Source organism: Aegilops tauschii, chromosome 2 (genome assembly GCF_002575655.3).
Source record: "Aegilops tauschii subsp. strangulata cultivar AL8/78 chromosome 2, Aet v6.0, whole genome shotgun sequence".
Lineage (NCBI taxonomy): Eukaryota > Viridiplantae > Streptophyta > Magnoliopsida > Poales > Poaceae > Aegilops > Aegilops tauschii.
In genome coordinates, this window is record NC_053036.3 from 278,557,016 (window position 1) to 278,581,618 (window position 24,603).

At 43.9% G+C, this 24,603-nt stretch overlaps 1 protein-coding gene across 4 annotated transcripts in view; it reads right to left on the bottom strand.

The window, feature by feature from the left end:
• Positions 1-548: 548 nt before the first annotated feature.
• Positions 549-24,603, bottom strand: part of LOC109770828 (chromatin remodeling protein EBS) — a 35,830-nt gene continuing 11,775 nt past the window's right edge. For all 4 annotated transcript variants that reach the window (XM_020329538.4, XM_073508478.1, XM_073508479.1 and 1 more), the window contains 4 exons: positions 8,733-9,081; positions 7,889-7,957; positions 4,795-4,930; positions 549-929 (listed from right to left, as the gene is read on the bottom strand). In XM_020329538.4, the coding sequence (XP_020185127.1) occupies positions 900-929; positions 4,795-4,930; positions 7,889-7,957; positions 8,733-9,081 (584 nt within the window). In that variant the 3' untranslated portion in view covers positions 549-899. The remainder of the gene's footprint in view (positions 930-4,794; positions 4,931-7,888; positions 7,958-8,732; positions 9,082-24,603) is intronic.

The following is a 24,603-nucleotide window of genomic DNA, read 5'->3' on the forward strand; positions in this document are numbered from 1 at the left end:
AAATGGGTCTATTCAACACCATTGTTACCCTAATAATATGTACTCATTATTGTTGATGTCCTTGTTACATTAACAATGCACATGATCAAGAAAATAAGATCATTAGCAACATATAAGCTAGTATATAGGCTTGACTAAGGATCTATTTGATGTTTATTATTCCACACATGCATTAAGGTTTTCAGAAACTAACACAATTTTAGCATAAAAATATAAATTTAATCATAAAAATAACAAAATAATAATAACAAGTTTATTATTGCATATTTGCAACAAAACTTTGCAACTATTTAAATGTATAGTTGAATTGCTATTGATATAAACAAATTTGACAAAGAGACCTTACAATGCCATAAGGTTTCACAAACCCAGTGTTACAAAATCGCAAACATTCTGATATGTAGTGTTCTGTGCTTTATTATGAATTTTTGTCAACATTATGAGACCAATTTTTCCAGCTTTATTAACGATCTTAAGCGACAATAGTTCTATAAAAATTACGCAGCTAAATCAAATGCTAAAAATCAGATCCCCTTCTACACAGATACTGCACCACGAGTTGCTCTGAAACAAAGACACAAACATTCCACATGGCAACACAAGATTCGACTCTCACAAACGTAAAAGGCTGGTCAGGCCCCACTGCATAATGGATCACAAGGGATTTTTTTTTTTGAGGGAAGATCACAAGGGATCTTGATGGTGCCATACTGCTCAAACTCGGACACTAGCGTCCAAATTCTATTTTCTCCTAATACAACAATCTCAGGTTGCACGTTATGTACACTGCATGCCTGACATTAGAAGGGGTCACAGACTGCCACAAACAACACCACAGACCTCAGACTAGAAGGCTATTGTATATCCGTGTGGAAATTCCATCAAATTAATCCAGCCCATCACCTTCTCCGCCTTTTCGACTCCACCGGCTGCACATGTTAGTGTAAATGAATTATGAGCGCATCGATCAGCTATCCAAGAATGATAATCCCAGCTTGTTTACTTAAGAATTTCATGCATATGCTAGACCAGATAACACATTCAACTTTGGATGGGGTTGATTTCATGTTGGATTTCATTATGTTGTGAACCACCACGGGATTGCAAATCTATAAATATATTATTCTTCCTGATTTTTAAGGCCTCGCAACCATGAGATCTTCAATTTGAAAAATGGATTACCCAATTTTGACCAGGTCAACAATTTCTCGACGACCTCTCCTATTAAATTGGACCCTAATAAGTGCCACACGTGTGACACGAAGCAATTCCGTCCATACGTGTGGGCTGAAGGAGGAGCCAAACGCCCTTCAAGCCACCCATTGTGACACGTCAGCATTTTTATTTCTTTCACATATGCATGCAAACAGGAACAAAAACAGATGATGCCAGCGAGAATCTTTTGGGTTTTTCAAACTTTAAAATGTTTTATCTCTTAAATGAAAAATTAATTGAAAATCCATTTTCACCATTAAATCCGTCACGACGAGGACTTCGAAACTAGATCCCATATCGATATGTTTGACGATATTTTTTGCGGTCAAAAGTTGCCATGTTTATTGCACATAAATTGTCATGGTGTGAAGTTGCCATGATATGTTTCAACTACTTTTTCTTCTATGTTTAAAGTAAATTTTGACAAGTTACAAAGAAGGGATTAAGAAACTAAACTTGCCATGGAGAATTATTAAAATTTGCCATGATCCAAGAAATAATTTTGACATGGTTCATAATTAAAAAGAAATCCGTCGTCAATTACCTTAAAATGCATACTCAATGACTCAAATTTGCCATGGATCAAAAACTAAAATTGCCGTGGTGAATTATTTAAATTTGCCATGATACATGCACTAAAATTTATCATGGTTCATATAAAAAAATTCATGGTCAAAATACTAGAATTGCCATGGTCAAAATACTAAAATTTTCATGATCATAAACTAAATTTGCCATGATGAATTACTAAAAATTGTCATGATCCACCAATTAAATTTGCCGTGGTTAATTACTAAAATTGTCATGGTCAATTAATAAAAATTTGTCATGAAAAGTGTTAAAATACAATGGTAGCTTTAAATCTAGAAAAAAAAACTAGATGAAACATATTATCGCAACTTTAGTGTAAACAGTATGGCAACTTCAGTGTAACATCATGGTAACTTCTAGCTAGAAAAAATCATCAAAACATCAATATGGGATCTACTCCCTCCGTTCCTAAATACTTGTCTTTCTAGGCTTTTCAAATGAATATCACATACGGATGTATGTAGACATATTTTAGAGTGTAGATTCACTCATTTTACTCCGTATGTAGTCACTTGTTGAAATGCCTAGAAAGACAAGTATTTAGGAACGGAGGGAGTAGTTTTGAAGATCTCTTCGAGACAGATTTCATGATGAATGAATTTTTAATCAGATTTTTTATTTAAGAGATTTTATGTCTGAAAAACCAAAAAGTTTTCACTGATGTCATCTATTTGATGTGGTAAAATGATTTGATGTGGTAAAATGGATGGCTACGGCAGCGTTTGGACCATGTTGTTTCGTGCCCTACGTGTGAAACTTATCATTTGGGATAAAATTTTATTTGAATTCACTATGCTCCCTAATTTTGAAGCTCTCTCATTTAATTGAAGTATTCAATTTTGGATTTGGTTCACGGCTTTGAGCGGGCCAACAATTTTTCAAACCAATCAGCACCAACCGGCCTATAAAAACATATCAACCCCATGCATCCTCTCACCACCTGATATTGCAGCATCAATTTAGTACAGGCTGCCACCCATGCAGAAAATTTCGACACATAAAGTATGGATACACCGAGTCACACCACGGAAGGCCACCAAAACACCACTATAAATATAAAAAAACACTCCATCGTCTCCCCGACTAACCAAACCAAATACTCCCTCAGTTCCAAAATATAAGGTGTATTAGTTTTTTGAAAAGTGAAAGTCCTTTAACTTCAACCAAGTTCAAAGCCAAAAATATCAACATCCATAATAAATAAATAAAATATGAGAATTCATTTCATGATAAATCTAATGATACCGATATGATATTATGTATATTGATATATTTATCTACAAAGTTGGTCAAAATTAAAAAGGTTTGACTTATCAAAAAACTAATACTCCTTATATTTTGAAACAGAAGGAGAACAAAAATTATGAAAACCCAACAACACCAACGGTGCAGCAAAGCGCGCCCAACCCTTCTAGTTTAGAATTATATAAAGAATTTTGGTAGACTAGATTTAACCTTACCCTGAGAAATGAACAAACAATATGTAATCCCCGATTTATTTTGAACTGATCACCAAGCTTTCAGTATACAGGTCGGGACATGCATGCTGCGTTCCCTTTTGAAGGGGTCCACCACAGGTCCAAAACAAGCATCGCTGCCATAGCAGCGTTCCTGGCAGCGTACATTGAGTATTAAGTATTAACTCTGCAAGCCTGGCATCCCAGTCACATGGGCCCACTTATCAGCCCCATCTTCTCGTAGCCAGGAGCACAATCTTGGAGCTAGGGGATGGGATCAATAAAGCGTGCTGGTGGTAGTTGGAGTACCTAGGCATGAAAAAAGAAAAATATCCACGGCCAACTATGACAATGGAAATGCAATCAAGGAGCAAGATTCATATTCATGCACACCCATCAACGGTGTAGGTCATGGCCATCCCAAGAAGCACCTGTTGGTCCTTTACGCGTCAAAAAACGACAATTTCCTGCAGGCTGAGGCGTTTGAAGAATGATGTATGTGGCCAAAGCCGTCCATGCCAACAGCGCTTTGGTGCAACATTTCATCGAGGGGGATAACAGCAGCATTGCTAGGAGCAGAGTGGAGCTGCAGGTGGCTAGGGCAGAAGAGGTAGCAACGATTGTCGCAAGGGTCACCCCGTGCCAGTTAGTTGGATGAATGAGGCTATTAGAACAAATGTGTTGATTGTGTGAGCTCATCAGATCAGAAGAATGATGTATTCAGCCAGAGCCAGCAATGCATGCTTCGTAGATCCCCTGTGAACCTCTATTTTCTTGGCAAGGATCCTGTGAACCTCTTTTTTTAAAAGTTTAAGGAGAATAAACTGCGGTGTTAAAGTAATTGAGTCTGTGTGCGAAAATGGATAGGAGCTCTCGGGTGCCATGCACCCTATATGAACAGTAAAATCGAAAAAAATACTAGTAAATAAAACTGAAATTTCAGGGTATCAAGCCTGGTCGTTCATTCTACTCACGTCCGAAGTTTCGTCAAGAAATGGTATCCGTGGTATTCTTAGTAAGAAAATACAATCCGACCTATGATTCATTCAAACAATTCTATTCATATAATCGTAATTTCTGTCTTTTTTGCTGAGAATACCATGGATGTCTTTTCTTCATGAAACTTCACACAGGAGTAGAATGGTCGACCAGGTTTGATATCCTCAAATTTTAGGATTTTTTTTATTTTTCCTAGTAATTTTTTTTATTTTACTATTTATACAGGGTGCATGGCATCAGAGAGCTCCTAATCCATGTCCGTGTCTGTGCGAACATAACGCGAAAGTTTAAGCACTGCTAGTGGATTTCACTATGTACCAATTGGTGCGATGATTGTACCAGTTTGACTGCAGAACAGACCTCTCCTTTCATAATTAAGCTAACCATGCTATAACATTATCACAGATTATGTGCATTCTCAGTTTTTCACTAATACGAACTAAATTTGCATAATTCATATTTGTTTATCGTCATTTCAGATAACAAACCAGGCAACACACCAGCGATAATAAAGCAATCGTGTCATAGTTACCTTTTCTTCTGACTGTCCCGTGGCTTCATGAAAATTCTCAGTTGTCTTCCCATTTTCAGCAGTACAGCTCTGGCAGAAAAAGTGTTCTCGTTTCTTTGCTTCTTTAATGGTCATTCCAATACAAGAAGGGTGAAACCTGAAAAACAAAAGCAGCAGTTATAACCTCAAGTTCAAAGGGACTCGAATTCCTGGAGGCAGATGATTACTTAGCACGCACAGATGCACCTACAGAGACCGGAATAGATGGAAAAGAAAACATATTTGTTTGAACAAACAAAAAATTATGGTGCACCCTATTTATGTACACACACTATTCAAGAACTAACCAGGCATACTCTGCACATTAAAATTACAAAATATATATCATTCTATATGTCCCGATTGACTAGCTTTTTGCCATCATTTAGAATAGACAAACACTAACAATTAGCTTAACATGCTCTCGCAAGCAGTGTAAGGACTTGTTGACGGAAGGTTATAGAGTCAAGGCATTAATTTATGCAATGTCACCAATTAAATAAATTAAATTCTGGATCTAAATACAAAAACGATAGTCCCTCACAGGAAAATGAATGCACATGCTGCTGACTCATGCTTGTTATGGAAACATACCCTGAGTTATGGAAACATGGACATGGAAAATAGAATCACACAAGCTCGTTTAATAATTCAGTTAGGCGCAATGGGGTCAGATATTTCAGCTAATAGTTTGTAATCACTCTCCGAAATTCCCTATATATGAGCCAGAAACTATAAAATCATTAAATCACATGCAGCTCCAGAATTTGAGCCAAAGCACAGTTCAGGGTCCTAATATAAAGAAAAATCAGAATGTTGTTTTTGGTATTTGGGGCTATTGCCCATCAAGGGGAGAGAAAGTGTGGCAAAAATAGAGTTGCACCTAGGGGTGGGCATATAACCCAAAACAAATTTAACCTGGACCAAAGCCGAAGTGACCGAAACCGAAACCTTTGGTACTGAGCTCGGTTAGCAATTTTAAAAAACCAAATTAAGTTCGGTGATTTCGGTCTGTACCCTCGGTCCACCAAACTGACCGAAGCACCGACGCCCTACCCCTAATTCCTCTCTTCCCAGCTGCCGCACCCCGCAGAACTGGCACCGCCTCCTTCCAAAACGCTGCTCGTCCCAAATCGCCTCCTCCCAAAATCACAGCACAGATCAATCCTTGCCCTCCCCAAGACCGCAAGTCTCGCGTGCGTGATCTGTACCTTCCATGGCTGCTTGATTTCTTGTCTCCCAAGCACTGTATATGAGTTGTGAATCACTGCAGCCCGATGCATCACTGCGCTGCCTGCCCGCCCAAATCCCTGGCCCCGGGCCGCGACAACATCAGGTAAGAAGAAAGTTGGCTGCTGCAAGCCATGGCAAGCGGCTGGACGGATTCTGTATCGAACGCTGCTGCTTGCCTGCAACATAAGTAGTTGAATTATATTCGGTCATATTCTTGATTCCATCCAGATCCAAGTTCATGATTTGATCCTAGTTGTGATGTGTACCGTCCTTGTCTGAATCAAGGTTTGCTTTGTGTTGTAGATGTCTTCAGAGATAGGAGTCTCATGCTATTGTTCCCATGGACAAGGAGGGTGAAATAAGGAGGCTTGAAAGCATATGGCTGCAAGATCAGAGATATGTAACCATTTCGAGAAGATCAAGGTTGATGGTGTTTGCAGAAGGCAAAATGCAACTACTGCGAGACCGACATCGCCACTCATCCGATCATCAATGGTACATCTGCTTTGCACAAGCACTTTCGTGTTTGCAAGTGTAATCCTCATAAGAATATAGGTGAGATAAGCAAGCTGTGCTGCAAGTAAATCATCCATGAAGGTTGAAGAATAAGCAATAAAGCTTGAAGTTTAGAAGATGGGAGATTGGCAGATGGCAGTGGCGCAACACTACTGATCCAGTGCGCTTCCTGCTGCTTGTCTTCTTCTATTTCGTTTTATCAACTGAAGTGTGAAGTCAAGACTTGTCAATGCTGTCGTGTGTGCTAAACTACAGCTGGTTTGCTGGTGCTATCTGTTGAGTCGAATTTGCTATGTTTATGCCCAGTTTATGTTAATTATCTCGAAGTTAGTCTCTGTCACTTGTTTACTGTCATTCTTGTTTGTCAAGGAACGGTGTGGTACAGGGTATATGCTGGCAAAAATTTCTGTACATAATTTGCAGCTGATCGCCTGTACCAACCCAGCCATTTTTCTATACATAATTTGCAGTTGACCACCTGTACCAACCCAACCTGATCGCCTGTAAGCCTACATGTTGTCTGTTGGTGCAGCTTGCGACTGTCTTAAGTTTACTTTTGGTGAGAGGAAATTGTGCGTCTATGCCAGACAACAGATAGCTACCAGCCCAGCTAGTATTAGCCGCTATTCTAGCCGACCAGACCAGACCAGCGCCCCATCTTGCTAGCAGGCCAGCTATGCCAGTCAGCCAGCCCCATGCACGACGATCTGTTCGGTCCAGAACCGACGACCTAACCGAACGATCCAGGGACCAAACTCTCGGTTACGTTAAATAGTAGAGACCAATTGGTCCATATTTTCTGAGAACCAAAAATTACAAAGCACCGAACCGTTCTGTTCGGGGGAACCAAACACCCACCCCTAGTTACACCACATCAAAGCCGAAAATAGGTACCAAAATACTAAGTTCTTTTTGTACGATTAGCAGCAGTTCAGCTCTACTTGAAACAATGATTTATCGCCTACCTTTTATACCTCATGTCTAATATCAAAAAGACAAGACACACACCTCCATTTGTACACAAAACAGAATGATACAAAATGCACCAGAGCGGAAAAGGTATAACTATGTCATCATGAACCAATTAGTACAAAATGCACATGGAATGGAGGTCATCAAAGTATCAAGGTGATGATGACCTTTTCAAAATGAACCACAACAGAATGATACAAAATGAACCAGAGGAACCGACACCCATGACTTTGAAAAGTTAATTTGTACTACCTCCGTAAAGAAATATAAGAGCGTTAGATCACTAAAGTAGTGATCCAAACACTCTTATATTTCTTTACAGAGGGAGTATTTTTCAAATATATGATTTACTCACCAGTCAGAGCATTCCTCACATTGGATCATAAGGTCATCAGGATTGTACGGCATCTCACACTTGCAAAACCTGTCACATTGTACAGAAAGACATGATAATAACAGTAAACAAGAGATTCTGATTCAAAAACTGTACAGAAATCAAACATGCAAATAAGGGAGGCACGCAAAGCCTAGCAAGAAAGAGGGATTTGATTGAGATTACATACAAGAGTGGAAGAAAATAGACTTTGATCAAATATTATAAAACAAGAAGCACGATTTAATGGGACAACAAACTGCAACAACTTTTTCCCAAATATAGCTGCTATAGCAAACAAGGGATTACTCTTCGATTGTGGACAATATAAGCCTGATACACATGCTAAAGCATGCATTGTGTACCACGAGCCCAACACATGAAATGCCAACAACTGTTGGCATAAACCTTGCATTTTTTTATGTCCCTTCCTATTGCCTTACATGCAAGAAAATAGTTGTGTTGCCTCTTTAGGAAAATAACTAAAACAGGCCAATAGATGGGTTGTGAATATGCAAAAAATTATCATCATATCATCAAGGGTACAAATTTGATAAGCTTTGGGATAAATATAGACATCATTCATGAACAAAACTAGGAAAACTATTTATAGTCAATATCATCGTAAAGTTAGGAATGCATCACTTATATAATGAACTGCCATGCCAAAAAACTACTCCCTCCGTCCCATAATATAAGAGCGTTTTTGACACTGCACTAGTGTAAAAAACGCTCTTATATTATGGGACGGAGGGAGTAAATTACACAGTGCATTGAGTATCCATCTACCAACAATAAAACATTAGAGGTTGCATTGGATTCTTACACAGCTATACGGTCGGGCACGAAACTGCCAGATGCTGATTTGTAGTCAAAGCGACAGAAGAAGTCCTCGGCATTCACAGAATCAAGCTTTGTGTAGCTACGGAAGCTGTGGACATTGCATTTTCCCTCTATTGTGTCAGCACTCTGTACATCATAGTGGTCAGAGAGGAATACCTCTTTGGAACCATGAAATGGTCGCCTCCCACCAATGGATTCTTCTGGACGATAGTACCATCGAACCCGTACTCTCACATTTGTGCCTCGAGACCCTGCTGCCTCAATGGACTCAACTTTTGCCACATAAGGTGGCTTTGATGTATCAGCTGATCTCATTAGCACACAGTCCCCAGCTGGAAGAAACACGTGGGAAAATCAGACAAAAGCCAGATTAGTCTTAATTGGTTCATTTTGAAAAGGTCATCATCAAAATATCAAGGTAATGCCGGATCACAATGAGATAGTGATATTATGGAGCATGGAAAAGTGAGGTCAATACAGCAAGACATACATTCAGCAATAAAATGGACATCAAAGCATCCATATTCTCATATCATTACAAATCTGGATAGGTGCAAAAAGTAACGGTTCACTGTCCCTGTTTTTTACCTTCTGTGCAACATTTCTAAGACTCAAAAAATAGAATGTCAAAAGTATACATCCTACCACCCGGTGGTAGTTACCCTCGCGTCTTAAATACTACCGTGTGATAGTATATATACTACTTTATCATTCTCAGTATGTTTATAAACTAGTATATCTAAGATTTTTCAAAGCGAGATCTATGAAAAACTTGCATGTCAATCCATACTTTTTAGTTTACTTTGAAAATACTTTCATATTTGTATGTATAAAAGATAATACTAATAAATTGTACATACGACCAAAATATTGTTATACATACTACATACTACGCGTGCATACTCTCGGTTTTAACATATACTACATACAACATACAAAACTCATGTGAGGGTAACTACCACCGGGTGGTAGGAAATATTTGTCCAAATACGTCACATCCCCAATATGTCCTAATTTGTCCTAAAGTATTGTTATATATATATATATATATGTCAGCAATACAGGGGCAGGCACCTCTCTCAAGATGGATAAGGCGGGTCACGATCACGTACCGAAGACAAGTGCCGGTTGGCACGGCTCGGGGCCTTGGTGGATGGACAAGCCCTGAGCACCAATACCCCCGAGGTTCAGGTGACGTGAGCCATGACGATCAAGGCCAGGCGGGCGCCAGCGGGCGCAGTGTACCAGTTTCCTCTTTTGCGCTAAGGAGGCAAGCGCAGGCGTGGAGTCCCAAGGAATCAGCCAAAGGTTTCCATTTCGATGCAACAAGACCAAGACCGCCAGGACGGTAGGACGGAGGTCATCGCCGAGCCCACCGCGGCGTCACGACCAGAGGCTTTTGCAGGCGAAGACTACTTTTGTCAGGATAGCATGTACTAGTTGTCCCCCTTCAAATTTGGCCGTTGTGGGATCCCTTCCCGCCTACATTTGGGAAGAGGACCAAGGCCACTATAAATAGGACTTAGCCACCACCATAGACGGGGACGGATCATTCAGATCATCCTCACACCCACTAGCTCATCGAGCACAAGAACACCTCACCTCCTAAGGCTGTTCTACCATTGTACTAGTTCATCCTCAGCCCCTCGAGGCAATCCACCACCAAGCTGGAGTAGGGTATTACACCGCAAGCTGGCCCGAACCAGGATAAACTGCTGTGTCCCTTCTACATCCAGTTCGTCGAGCTAGGCATTGAGATTAGCGAGTAGGCAGACCGGGGAGGACGAGTTCTTCGCACGCACCCCAGAGTTCAAACCTCTCAAGGGTCTGCGGAACCCTGAATCCGACAGCGTGCGACGACGGCGGAGATGAAGTTCGCTCCATCTTATACAAACACACGGGGTGAGAGAGGTGGAGAGTATCGAGCGAGACGAGGGAAATTGACAGCCGCCCAACTATGATCGAACGGCAAAGGATGAGTTTGATAATGACCCCAAAAAAATTGTGGTATGGCAGTTAGACATCTCGAAAGGAAAAATAAATAACAATAACTTTTTATACTTGTGTCGTAGTAAAAGTGTGTCAAAAAGGATAATTTCCATCCCTTGTACAACAAGCGTCATTGGTTGAAGCTGTGCCTAATTCACTAGCTAGAGAGAACATGGGTTCGAACCCTAGGAGACGCATCCATCGTTTCTTTTTTCTCGCCTCAAGAAGTGGTGGAGAAGGATCGTACTCGCAAGAAAAACCTGAAGCGGGGTGATGTGTACACTAGAAAAAAAATCAGGACGGGAGGAACAGACTCATCATGCAAGCAAACCGTTCGATAGAAATCAAGTGAAGATCAATGCTCTCATATCCATTGCAAATAGAATGTGGTGGATTTTAACACATGGTGGCTATGCCACCCCGTGTTCTCTCTGTTGGATGCGTGCCTCGCGGCCTGTGCAAACACTGTGCTATCGTATTTCCTCTATCGGGATTCAATTAATGAAGCATGCCAATGATCACACTAATATGATTTCAGAAGAGCATGTGTTAGACTAGGGGTATCAATATATCAGATCATGAATACTTAACCTTCTAATCTTACTCAGATGTACAAAAATGCTATAACTTCCTATAATCTTCTTATAATAGTACAAAAAAGTTGATTGGTAAGACTTGGATTCCCTAAAAAAGTTCAACATGAATTCAAAAAGGACTCGAAATTAATGGATCCATGTGTATACATAGTATAAACACTTAATTTTGTTACTACTGGGTGCTAATGAACTCGTCTCAATGCAATTAGACAAATGAACAACTAACCAATGACAAACCTAAAATATGTGACACGAATCTCAAAGCCAAATCAGACGGCAGCTAGAGGGGTGGTATAGACCTCGGATGGCAAAGACATAATAACCATATATATGTATATGATTGCGCTATTCTAAGCATGAGTGTAAAATGCTTATTTTACACCACCAGTAACACAATACACAAAATCTAGTAAAACAATGTACAAAATATAGTAATTCCAAAATAATAAAAATTACTATCCAAGTTGGTAAGTTGCTGCATTCTTTGAAAAATTACAATATTTGGTATACTATGTTACTATATTTTGTGTACCTTTTACTAGGGGTGTAGAATAAGTTATTCTACACTCAATACTTACCACAAAACTCGTTTAAGGTCTTGATGGTGTAGAAGTTTTCCAAAATCATGAAAAACATACTGCAGCATCACACCTATAATATATGATGATCCAGCAGAACAATTGAGGAAATTTGACTATATGTGCCCTGGACAAAAAAGTGTGTTCCAGTATTTGTTTCATATTCTACACTGATATATATATATATATATATATATCAAAGTGAGTTAAAATAATTGTTATTTTTATCGAGGGCGCATAAACTCATATTTTCCCAATCCATTTGTTCGATCATCTTATATTATAGGTGTGATGTTCCAGTATTTGTTTCATATTTTTTTGGGAACATTAACAAGCCTAAACAGGTTCCCCAGACACTATTGATACATAAAATTTTACTCAAGTATTAATATTATTTCGTCATTTTTTCCTCGAGGGGTATATGCAACAACCATAAGCCAAACTAAAAGAGAAACAAATAGCAGCTAGAGAAAGCTTTGGTTTCATAAGTTGGCCCTATTCTCCCAACTCTGCTGGTAGTGTTTAAATTTTTGCTTTGTACACGTGTTATGTGCGTGGAGTTGGAGGTGGGAATTGGAATCTGATCGAAGGTGATAGCGAGGTTCGCCCTGAGGCGCGCGTACATGACGCTACAGGCTCAGAACTCTCAGGCTGGGGCAATTTTCTCTGTTTGTTGATTCATAACACAAAAGGGAAGCCTTGGCGCAGCAGTAAAGCTGTTGCCTTGTGACCATGAGGTTACGGGTTCAAGTCCTGAAAACAGCCTCTTGCAGAAATGTAGTGAAAGGTTGCGTACAAAAAACACAAAGTGGTCGACCCTTCCCCGGACCCTACACAAGTGGGAGCTACGGGAACCAGGTTGCCCTTGACTCATAACCTTAATACAAACCATCCTCCCTTTATATAGATCATAGAGATGAGAGATCACATAACTTCGAAAGCAAACCAAATCTTACCTGTTTGGGAAGTAAAGACAACTTCCTAATAGAGATATATTTCCTAGGGATAAACTGTTGGTATTGTGGTTACAGACATACTTCTGTTTGTCCATCAGTTTGGGGGTGAAATGCATAACTGAGTTATAGTTTGACACCAGCAAGACGTACAATCTTGGTCCAAAAATTGCTGGTAAATACTGGGTCGCGATCACTGACAATGGACGACAGAAATCCATGAAGACGGACTATGTTAGCAAAGAAGGCCTTGGCAACAGAGCTAGCAAAGTATGAATGTCCCAAAGCAATGAAGTGGCTATATTTCGAGAAACCGTCGACAACAATCAAGATGACTGACTTGCCACCAACCTTCCGAGGGCCCTCCACAAAGTCCATGGAAATGTCTATCCAAACATGTTGAGGGGCCAGAAGGGGTTGGAGAAGGCCACCAAGATGCAAATGCCCAGTCTTGTTGCGTTGGCACACGACAAAACACCGCACAATCTCCTCCACCACCGCTCGCATGGGAGGGATGTAAAAATTGTCACTCAATCGTGAAGTGTCTTTCGAACACCCTCATGACCTAAGTCATGGGCATCTGCCAAGAATGCAAGAAGGCAAAGTGAGGTCAGTGTGATGTAGACTCGTCCTTTATGGAGAATGAGGTCATTGGTGACGCTCCGAGCCCTGCAGCCATCCCTGCTTCAATGGTGTCACTTCGTGTTGTAAGGTCTGCAGTAGTGTCAATTTCCTGGCGCGGATCATCAAAAAGTTGAAACTGAGGACATGAGAGCAAAGACAGCCCAAGCTCACACCTGGAGAGAGCATCAGCCACTGTATTTTGACGGCTTGGTAGATACTCCATAGTGAAGTCATATCCCAGCAGCTTGCTTACCCATTAATGTCGTGAAATGGTGGGAAGGTGTTGGTCAATCAAGACTTCGGGTTACAGTGGTTCGTTCTTATTTTGATGCTCCGGCCCCACAAGTACGGACTCCAACGCCACTAAACATTCACCAATCCAATCAGCTTACTCTCACAAGCTACTAGCTCGGCATGGCATGTGCCACCGCCCTGCTGAAGAAAGCAAGAGGTATGCCCCTTGGTGTACCAGGGCTTCAAAGTCCATGCCAGATGCATCACAATCCACCAAGAACGGAGAGTCAAAGTGTGGTAGCTGCAACACAGGTGCTGCTGCGAGGCCCTGCTTGAGCGTGCAAAAGGCCGCATTGGCCCCTGAGGACCACATAAAGCCTTCTTTCTTGACGAGCTTGGTCGATGGAGCTGAGAGCACGCCGTGCTCCTAGATGAACTTGTGAGAATACCCATTAAGCCCAAGGAACCCGCGAAGGGCACGGACACTTCGTGGTTTTGACCATGCCTCCACCGCTTCCACCTCAGTAAGGTCCATAGTGACGCCGTTTGCTGAGATGATATGGTCCAAATAGGCCACCTTGCGCTCACCAAAGAAGCACTTGGAACGCTTCAGGAATAACTGACATTGCTGGAGGAAAAGCAAGACAGCACACAGATGACGAAGGTATTCTGTCCAAGACTTGCTGCAGATCAAAATATCATCAAAGGAAACGAGTACAAATTTCTGAAGAGAAGGACAAAGAAAAACATTCATCAAAGCTTGGAGCGTGACTTGTGTGTTGGTGAGAGGCCAAAAGGCATCACCAAGAACTTGTAACGGCTGTGATGCGAGCGAAAGGCAGACATCTTGGCTCTGGCTCGTGCATGCACTTGATGATACTTGCTACGAAGACCAAGCTTGGTGAACAAAAAAGCACCGTTGAGCTCATCCACGAGCTCGTCGACAATCGGAATCTGGTATTTATCCTTGACAATACTGACGGTGTCCTGGATTGGGGTGCTAACCTAGCCGGCCCATGATCCTTGGGTTGGGCCGATGGGCCCTCATTCATGGTCAAGACGGACTTCGGAGGCCGTACGCAGGAGGCGTGATCAAGACTACCTCCACCAAAGACTTGACGTATACTCCAAGATTTCTCTTGCCGCCTTGCTCCTAGATACCAACCCTGTAACCCTAAATACCCTCCCTGGCGTGTATATAAGCCATAGGGTTTAGCCTATAGAGGGGACATCAACGCAATATCATTCACCTAGCCCTAGAGTTAGACCACATATTAAGATCTCGAGGTAGATCAACTCTGTACTTGATACCTCTCCACTAATATAAACAAGAGCAGAGCAGGACTTCGGTTTTTACCTCCATCAAGAGGACCCGAACTTGGATAAAACATCGCCTGTCCGTTCTTGTTACCATCTGTCCGAGATCCACAACTCGGGACCCCCTACCCCAAGGTCTGCCGGTTTTGACACCGACACTGGTGCTTTCATTGAGAGTTCCGTTGTGCGATCACCAGAAGGATCGATGGCTCATCTGCAGATCAACTGCGCCAACGGCCATGGGAGCGTTTACGCCCCCGACCAGTTTTTTGTGTCCGACGGCATGATCTTTTGCGCCGACTCGACGGGTCATCTGGCCTCTGTCGAAAACTACGCCCCAGGTCGAATTGTGACCTTCGAAGGCCTCGAGTACACCGCGGATTCCCGCGGCGAACTTGTCCTGTCGGGATGGGCCCCCGGGCGAATTGAGAACTCGCCCGGCTCCGGAGGCTCGACTCCGGAACCGATCTCCGTCGCGGCGTCACCAGAAACCCCCGACGTAACTACTTCGGCCTGTCCCCTTCCGATCTCCAATCCGGACGTAGATCCGGCTCCCACTTCTGAAATTACATCAGGGTTAGAACTGACCTCGGCGCAGAATCCGGAATCACTCCTAGATCCCCTTCGACACACTGGGCATACTTCGAGTCAGCCCCGCTTACAACCCAGCAATAAATCCCGAAGAGTCGTCTCACCTCAATGAGATGCTTGACCGTATCCAGAGCATGTCCGTCTCGGACAGCAAGACTTCGGCTTATGATCAGGTCGGACTTAAAGTCGACGATCCGGAAATTTACATCCCACCCACCACCCACCTAGTGGCCACGGTCAATGATTTAACCGACGTGCTAGACTACGGCGAGGCCACGGACATGGATGGAGATGCCAATGGCCCCACCAAAGACACCTCGCCTCTGGTAAACACCGGCAGGTGGACTGCTACATCTAGTTACGATGTCTACATGGTGGACACCCCCAATTCCCCTCCAAGACATCGGCGTAGACGCAGAAGAGGCAACAATGGGGAACCTAGCGGCAATAAGGCAACCGCCGTTGACGCGGCAGCCGGCGATGCCGACAACCCTAAGGAGGACCCTCAAGCTTCCCCTGCACGGAACGGCACACCCGAAGGACATCTCGAGGACTTAGATCCCGGCGACCTCTTTGAAGGGGCCGATGACAACTATATGCCGGAATCCGAGGAAGACGAGAGCCTCGACACCGAGGACTACATAGTCCCCGAGGACCCTTTCGAACAAGAGCGCTTCCGGTGGCGCCTCATTGCCACGGCTCGGAGCATGAAGAGCAAGCAGCAACAGCTGCAAGCCAACACTGACGCACTAAATGAAAAGTGGGTCGAAGTGCTCTCTGTCGTGGAAGACCGGCGCCGTAGCACGCCGAAATCATACCCACGCAGGCGTCTGCTGCCGCAGTTTGATGAGGAGTTAGCCGCCGATGAGCCTGACCGACCCCCTAGAGGTCGGGACAGGTCCAGGCGGGAAAACCTCGACGCCCGGCCACCTCCACGCCGTTATGGCAAGGACCCCGTGGACTACTTAGACCCTCATCACGTTCGACGTCGTATTGAGTCAAACAGGGCACCTCCTCGATCCATCTACGGATCAAGCGGACGCATGCCCGCCGGGCTTGATGGCTACGATGGCTGGATAGACAGGAACGGCCGTGCCCGAGACCAGGCCTACTCACGGCTCTCCCCCGACCTCCGACAAGATGCTCCTCGGTTCCGAGGTCCGGCCCACCCGATCTGCTTCACAGACAGGGTAATGGAACATCAACTCCCTGAAGGATTTAAGCCCATAAATATAGAATCATACGACAGCACCATCAACCCAGCAGTATGAATCGAGGACTTCCTTCTCCATATACACATGGCCAACGGAGATGATCTCCATGCCATTAAATATTTGCCGCTCAAGCTAAAGGGGCGGCAAGGCGTTGGCTTAACAGCCTGCCTCCTCATTCTATTGGCAGCTGGGAGTCCCTTGAGGACGCTTTTCGGGCAAACTTCCAGGGCACGTACGTCCGACCTTCGGACACTGATGACCTCAGCCTTGTCACCCAGCAGCCAGGCGAATCAGCCTGGAAGTTCTGGAACAGGTTCCTCACCAAGAAGAACCAGATCATAAACTGCTCCGAAGCAGAGGCCATCGCCGCATTTAAGAACAATATCCAAGATGAATGGTTGGCCCGCCAACTCGGCCAAGATAAGACGAGGACTATGTGATGCGGAGCATCCTATGGACATCACCATGTCAAGAGTCCATTCGGCGAGTGACACGTGCGACATCTACTTCACATACGCAAAGGTGAATCATCTCCTTTACACGTGCTCACTTGACCCCTTCGAGGATGGTATACTACTTGACACTCCACTCGTGTGCATGCATAGGTATTGTCGGAACACTACGGACGACGAGGAGTGCAAGCGCCAAGGTACAACTACACCATCCGCGAGGGAGGCCTGGAAGCGACGACGGAAGAAGACGGAGCTGCTGAAGCTACAGCGGCCGGACATCCGGCGCCTGTGCAGCTGCCAAGGAGCTGCACCGACAGACGGCCAACAGCATCAGCGGCCGGACATCCGACGCTAGCCCCGGACATCCGGCGCCTCGCCAAAGCCCGGACATCCGGCCCTTCCCCCGGAAATCCGGCATCAACGACAGAAGACATCCAAAAGTTTTACCCTCCAGCCCGGACATCCGGCCCCCAGCCCGGACATCCGGCCCCTCCTGAAGCCCCGGACATCCGGCCCGTCGCCCGGACATCCGGCCACCCCTGTCTGCGCACAGTAAGGGCCGAGGCCCGTGTACCCCTTCGACCCCCTAGACTATATATACTCTTTCTCCTCCATCTTTCTAGGGTTAGCATTGGTTTAGCTCATATGTGAGATAGAGCATTGCTCATCCATACGGATCTCCTCCTCGAGAGAGACTGCGGCCCCTCTTCGGAGACGATCCACGTTGGATTCAAGACCCCCTCTTGGGTGGCCCCCCTCAAGACCTCCTTTCGGAGAAGAACCGGTTACCTATGTATCGTCCCTTGTTGGATTTGGATTGTGTATCTCATTGTGTTTCGAGGATCTAGCACATGTGTGATTGTTCTTGTTGGTTTGAGTGATTCTCTCGTGTCTTCCCCTCGTGTTTCCCCTCGTGTTCTTCGTGTTCTTAGTTGGGATCCGCTCCTTTCGTGAAAGATCGGCTATATAGGGTTCCACCCTACATCATCTTGGTATCATGAGCCAGGTTGATCACGATTTCGAAGCCTCCCCGTTGTGTTTTCTAGCCTAGTTTTGTTGATTTTGTCCCAAATTCGAAAATTCCCCACCAAAAATAGCCCCCAATTTTTTTTGTGATTTGTTGGTTTGATGATGTTTTGTTGAATTTGATCCGTGGATTTGCTTTGTTACTTGTGGATCTAGCTTTCCCCCAATTTTCCCCACTTTCCATCCACGAATCTCTCCAATTTTGCCCCCGAAATCATCAATTTCCGCCCCCAAAATCGAGTTCCTCGAGTTCATCCTCGGATTTGGAGCCCGGACATCCGGCCCGTAGCCCCGGACATCTGGCCCCCCGGACATCCGGCCCGTGGCCCGGACATTCGGCTCCTGGACCGCATTTTCGCGCGCGGTTCTGGACATCAGGTCCCGGAAATCCGGCCAAAGCCCCGGATGTCCGACCTCTGTACATTTCAGCTTTTCCGTTTCACCGTTTTGTGCATAACTTCCACATCCGGAGTCCGATTTTCGCGTTCTTTAGCTCGTTGAGTAGCTATTGACATCCTCTACCCCTCTAGATAGGTCCCATCACCATTTGACTCCATCAAATTTTGACAACTTTGGCATCTTTGCCTAGGGCTTCCACCACAACTTCCGAATTGCCACCACCAACTTCCGCAACCTAACCAATTTTGTTCCCCTTTGCATTTGTGGTTGTTTGAGTTGTGATTCGAGTCTCCTAAGGTGTTTCGGCTACTTAGGGATGATTGCTTCTTCATCAACCGCCACCATACCTTCCGCATAGGCTTACCCACCATACACTTCCACCAACCCGACTTAACCCAATTTTGTTTGTGTTGTGAGTTGTGTCTCCTAAGGTGTTTCGGCTACTTAGGGACCGTGTTTCGAACTCCGACACCGTGTATAGTCCATCCACCTCACCCTCGACTTCCGCATTGCGTCTCAAAACCCATCATTGCATTTCCGCAATCCCATTGAGCTTCCGCAAAACCACCACCGCTTACACTACCACCGTTTGACTTTTGGCCTTGAGATTTTGAGTTGTGGTTTTTCCGTTTCCTAAGGTGTTTCGGCTACTTAGGGACGAGTCTCCATCATCTTGGTATCTACATCAAGAACACCGCCACTCATCATCGCCAAGGACGGTAACCTCAACGACACCATTGTATATTCCCCTTGCAATTGCATTGATAACCCCTAGCCCATTTTGCGTCACTTGCCTATCGAGACTAGCCATTGGAGTATTGCCGGCAACGTTACTTGTGCACATTAGTGGTCTACAACTTCCATTGCATACATACCATATCATATTGGTATCATATCATCTCGTCTGCCTCAAGTTTGTTCCCGCATATACACAATTGCTATCTTGGTTTGTGCATTTTGCAAAGTGGCCACACAAAAAAAAAACAATAAGCTTTTAAGCAAAAGAGAAGAGCAACGAAGCTTGTAAGCGAGTGCCATAGCATCATACCACATTGCATATAAGATTGTCATATCCGATCATCTTGGATCATCTTGATAGAAACATCGGGAACCATACATACATAGCATACTTGGGATAGAAAGTTTATCCATTTTGCATATCATAGGTTGTGCACAAGTGTCGTATCCGCCTATAGAGCAATCGTGCTAGCGTCTCTCTTGAGTTGTGCAACACGAGCGTTTTCCGTGGACTCCACATTTTGTGCTCATTCCTTGGTTACACGACCCCATTTATCTATCCGTGTGTGTGTTTCCGTGTGCCATTTTTTGCTATTGGTCTACTTATTTCACTTGCGAATTTGTGAATCTCTTTCAACATTATTGACTCTTGCTAACATTTTATATCAAAAATTTTGTGCCACTATCCTCACCGAGCTCCACTATAAGCCTTACTTGTGTAGGTGTGAGAAACCGACAAGAATTGGTACCAATTGTGCTATTTCCTTGTTACACATTGAGTGATCATTGATCCATCTTCAACATCGGTCAAGGTACATTTGGTATCGTTCTTTTCTTTCTCCCACTCACATTTGCTCGAGTCTTGTGATGGATAGGCAAGGCATTTCACCTTCGGTCTACAACAACGACGAGTTCGATGCCACGAACAACTCCAACGACGCCAAGATGCAAGCTCAAATGGAGGAGATCAAATCCCTCATCAAGTCATACAAGCGATCTTCCTCATTTTCGAGAAGACGCTCAAGAGCACATGCCTCCGAGATACCATCTCCGGCAAGGTCACATCGGCATCGACACCATCACCACCAAGAACGTGAAGGTCAAGAGCTCTACACCAACAACCGCTCAACGACTTCACCATCTCCCTTGGCATCTTCGCCTACGGATATACGGCATCTTCGCCAACAAGCACCTCAAGACTACGCTCAAGAGAAGCTCCCCAAGCTCAAGTCCGCGACTTCCACGAGCTACTACGACCTCGACACCGACCATGAGATTCCTTTCTATGGGACTCAAGAACCCGAGGAGTATCTCGAGTGGGAGCACCTAATGGACGACTACCTCAAGCTACATCAAGTTCCTCCCGAAGATCAAGTGAAGTGCGCCACAAGAAACTTCCATGACTACGCCTCGATATGGTGGCTTCACACACCTTCGGAAACCTCCGACATGAATTGGCCCAAGACGAAGAAAGCTTTGCGGCGAGAGTTTGTGCCTCCAACCTACACGGAACAACTTCTACGCCAATTGGAGAACACCAACCAAGGATCCAAGTCCATCGACGCGTACTTCAAGGAGATGAAGATTGCCTTGCGACGAGCCGGCGTGGACGACTCCATGTCAATGAAGTTCCACTTCATGATGGGATTGAACAATGCCATCTCCAAGACCATCTTCCTCGAGAACTACAGGTCCCTCGACGACAACTACATTGGTGCTCTCAAGGCGGAACAAGAACTCATGAAGGCCAAGGCTTCTCCACCCCAAGCACACTTCTCGAAGTCCAAACTCAAAGACGACGAGCTCCGAGACGCGCTTTGTGGCATTGATGATGCCGAGTCCTCCACGACTCTTTTTCAAGATGGTGCGGCGACGAGTACGACTACGGAGACCTTCAAGGACCAAGCTTTTGAGGCAAGCGACATGGTGACGAGCAAGGATGATGCTTCCATCTTAGGAGGCGAGAGTGATGATGTGCCAACTTCGGCCTTCATCCACGGCGACGGCGATGAGATGGTTGAGTATTTCACTTCGACCACAGCGACGTATGATGACTTGAGTGACTTGTGCCACCATATTGAGAGTGAGAGTGACTTCACCACTAGCCCCATATCTGATGTGTTGCCCCAATTCCCATGTGAGGAGAGCCACAACCCCCACCACTTGAGTGAGATGAGTGACTCCATCATACGTGCGATTGAGTGCACTTACTTTGAGGAAGTGAGTGAACCACCACATAGAGAGAGTGAGGAGATTTTGAACTCTAACGACTTAACCTCTACCTCTATTGTGTCTTCTCATTTGGTGCTAGGTCTCATTTATGATGACGCGCCGATTCACGACGACTTCGTCCTTCCTATGGACACGACGATGGCCATGGTGGAATATGATGCACCCCCCACATGGTTCCATCAAGATGAAGATGACCACCATTTAGTCTTTCCCACCTCACCTACACCACTTGATTGGAATGATAAAGGTAACATAGGTGACGGTGATGCTCTAGTCCCACTAGTGGACATTCTTGACATTGATTGCTTGCATGATGTTGATCCACCTATTACCTTGCTTCATGCTAGTGAGATTTCCCCATGGGATGATTTACCCATTTATGATGAGTATGATGATTGCCATGTGGAGTCTATTAGTTGTGATGCCATGTTACATAGGATTTCTTGTGACAATTCTTTAGGTCACCTTATGTTTGACAATCCGCTTGACTTGTCATATGCTATGCATGAGATCAATCATATGTCATATTTGCAATCTCTTCGTAGTGACTATGCATATGACATTAAAATTAACCCAATTTGCACAAATGGCATAGATGGCAAGCCCATGGTTATTGGCATTTGTTTTTCTTGTGATGATATTGACATGCTCCTTTTGCATCATTTATCTCATATGCCATGCCATGACCACCTAGCTTCGGATATGCATTGTTGTGGATGTTGTCCATTTTCTCCATATGATTACAATATTGCTTATGAGGAGACCCCCATAGTTTCCTCATACATTTTAGGAGATTTTGATCCATCCTATCCATTGCATGATCCCAATAATTATGTGCACAATATGCTCCCCATGAATCATAATGATATTGTTGTGCCATATACTAGTATGCTCAATTTGCATCCCCATCGTGTCATACATAACAACTATTCTTTCATGATGGATGACATGTTCTTATACCATGCATCAAATTTCTTTGAGCGATGTTTATCTTGTGCTAACACTCACTTGCACATACACATCATGATGGATGATGTGTACATTTACCACGCGCACAATTTCTTTGGTTTGTGTCTCTTTTGTGTAGGTACCCATGAATACTTGTCAACCTCGCAATCCCACGAGTTGACAAAACAAGCTCTAGAGAGCAATGATGACTTGGGATTCCATGGATTGCCTTTCCCACCGCTCACTTCGCGCAAACACTTCGCGCATTTCTTTTACATGGCCCTCACATGGTTATGGGTTGTTGTCCATTATATATCATTTGCCCATCTTGCCATGTTCACTTTGCATGATATGCCCATTACTATGCCTTTGCCATGCATTTGTGACCCATGCTTTGCATTACACATGATGATTGATTCTAGTACTTGTATGTGTATTTGAAAGCGTGGTGAAGATATTGTTTGTTATTGCCATGATTGCTTTGTGCCCCATGCCTATGATGATACTATGATCTTGATTTGTGTTCGTGCTTGCGATATGTCATGTACATTGCCTATGCCTATTCTTTGCTCACATGACATGATTGCCATGATTTCCTCTAGTGTGTTGCATCTTCGCTCCACTAGTTTGCACGACTTGATTATTATTGCTTGCCTTGTTGCATCACCAATGATTTATACTTGCTCACTTCATGCGGTTGATGACAACTATCTACATGCTTTGCACATGATTGGTATTGCTTCTTGTCATATCTCTTCATATGTTGCCTCTATCATGATAGATGATTTGACATGTATTGAGTGCAACAATGCTATTAGTCTTGTTTATGAGTTTGCCCCCATAGCATTCTCACACATATTTGGAGATTTCGACATATTTCTTGTGAAGCCTGCTTGTCTTACCTCTTTGCACCATATACCTAGTGCCATGAATATTGCCATTGTTGCATCATATTATTCGTGCACTTGTGCTTCTAATGGTTATGTGCAAGAGAAGAGAACCATCATGATGGATGATGTGTTTATCTACCATGCGCATACGTTCTTTGTTTTGTTGTGTGCATGTGTAGGATACTTGGACTTTGTGTCGACTTTCGCTTCACGTGAGTTGACCATTCGAGCTCTTGAGAGCGAGCCTCATACATTCGACCACGACTCGTTTCTACGCCACCTTTCCTACCACTTCGGCATTGTGAAGAATGCACAAGGACACGCCATCAAGGTGATATCTTTCTTGAGCATGGATATTGCGGATCATACTAGTGTTGCTTGCACCATGAGACTTATTGTTCATCTTGGACCACTTGATTGCACACTTGATAGAGATCTTGCTTCGACTTGTCATTTTCACCGTCCCATGCATCATGATATATATGCCTTGTGTGTTGCATCCAATTCTTGGATTACTTGCTCCTCTCATATGTTTGGTTGCAATAATGGCATCCCTTCACATATGCCATGTCCCATTGCTTGTCACATGATTGACTTGATTGCCTCACACATGATGAACAATTGCTCTTTCTATTGTGTTGAGTGCCACACTATGTTCACTACACCCTATGCACATTATGCTTGGATTGTCTTGCACTTAACCCATGTGTTTAGACATCTCATCTTCTTAGGTGTCGTGAATGATTCCTATGCCTACCATAGACCTTTCATTGAGCGCTTTGCCCATGCTTGCTATGAACATGAGGTAGATGCTTATTCTCTTGACACACATATTTACATCTCTACCTCCAATTTACATGCTTGCCCCCATGATATCTTTGCCTGTGCTCGATTGATATACTTACATGCCATGTCTCAATCCTTTGTCACACCATATGCTTTGCATGATGACGACACTTGTTTGGTGAATCACCTCTTGAATGCTTGGTTTTGCACTAACGCTAACCACATTTGTTTTTCCAAGTGTTTGTTGTCCTTACTCCTTTTGAAGGAATCACAAGACGGTGCGACAT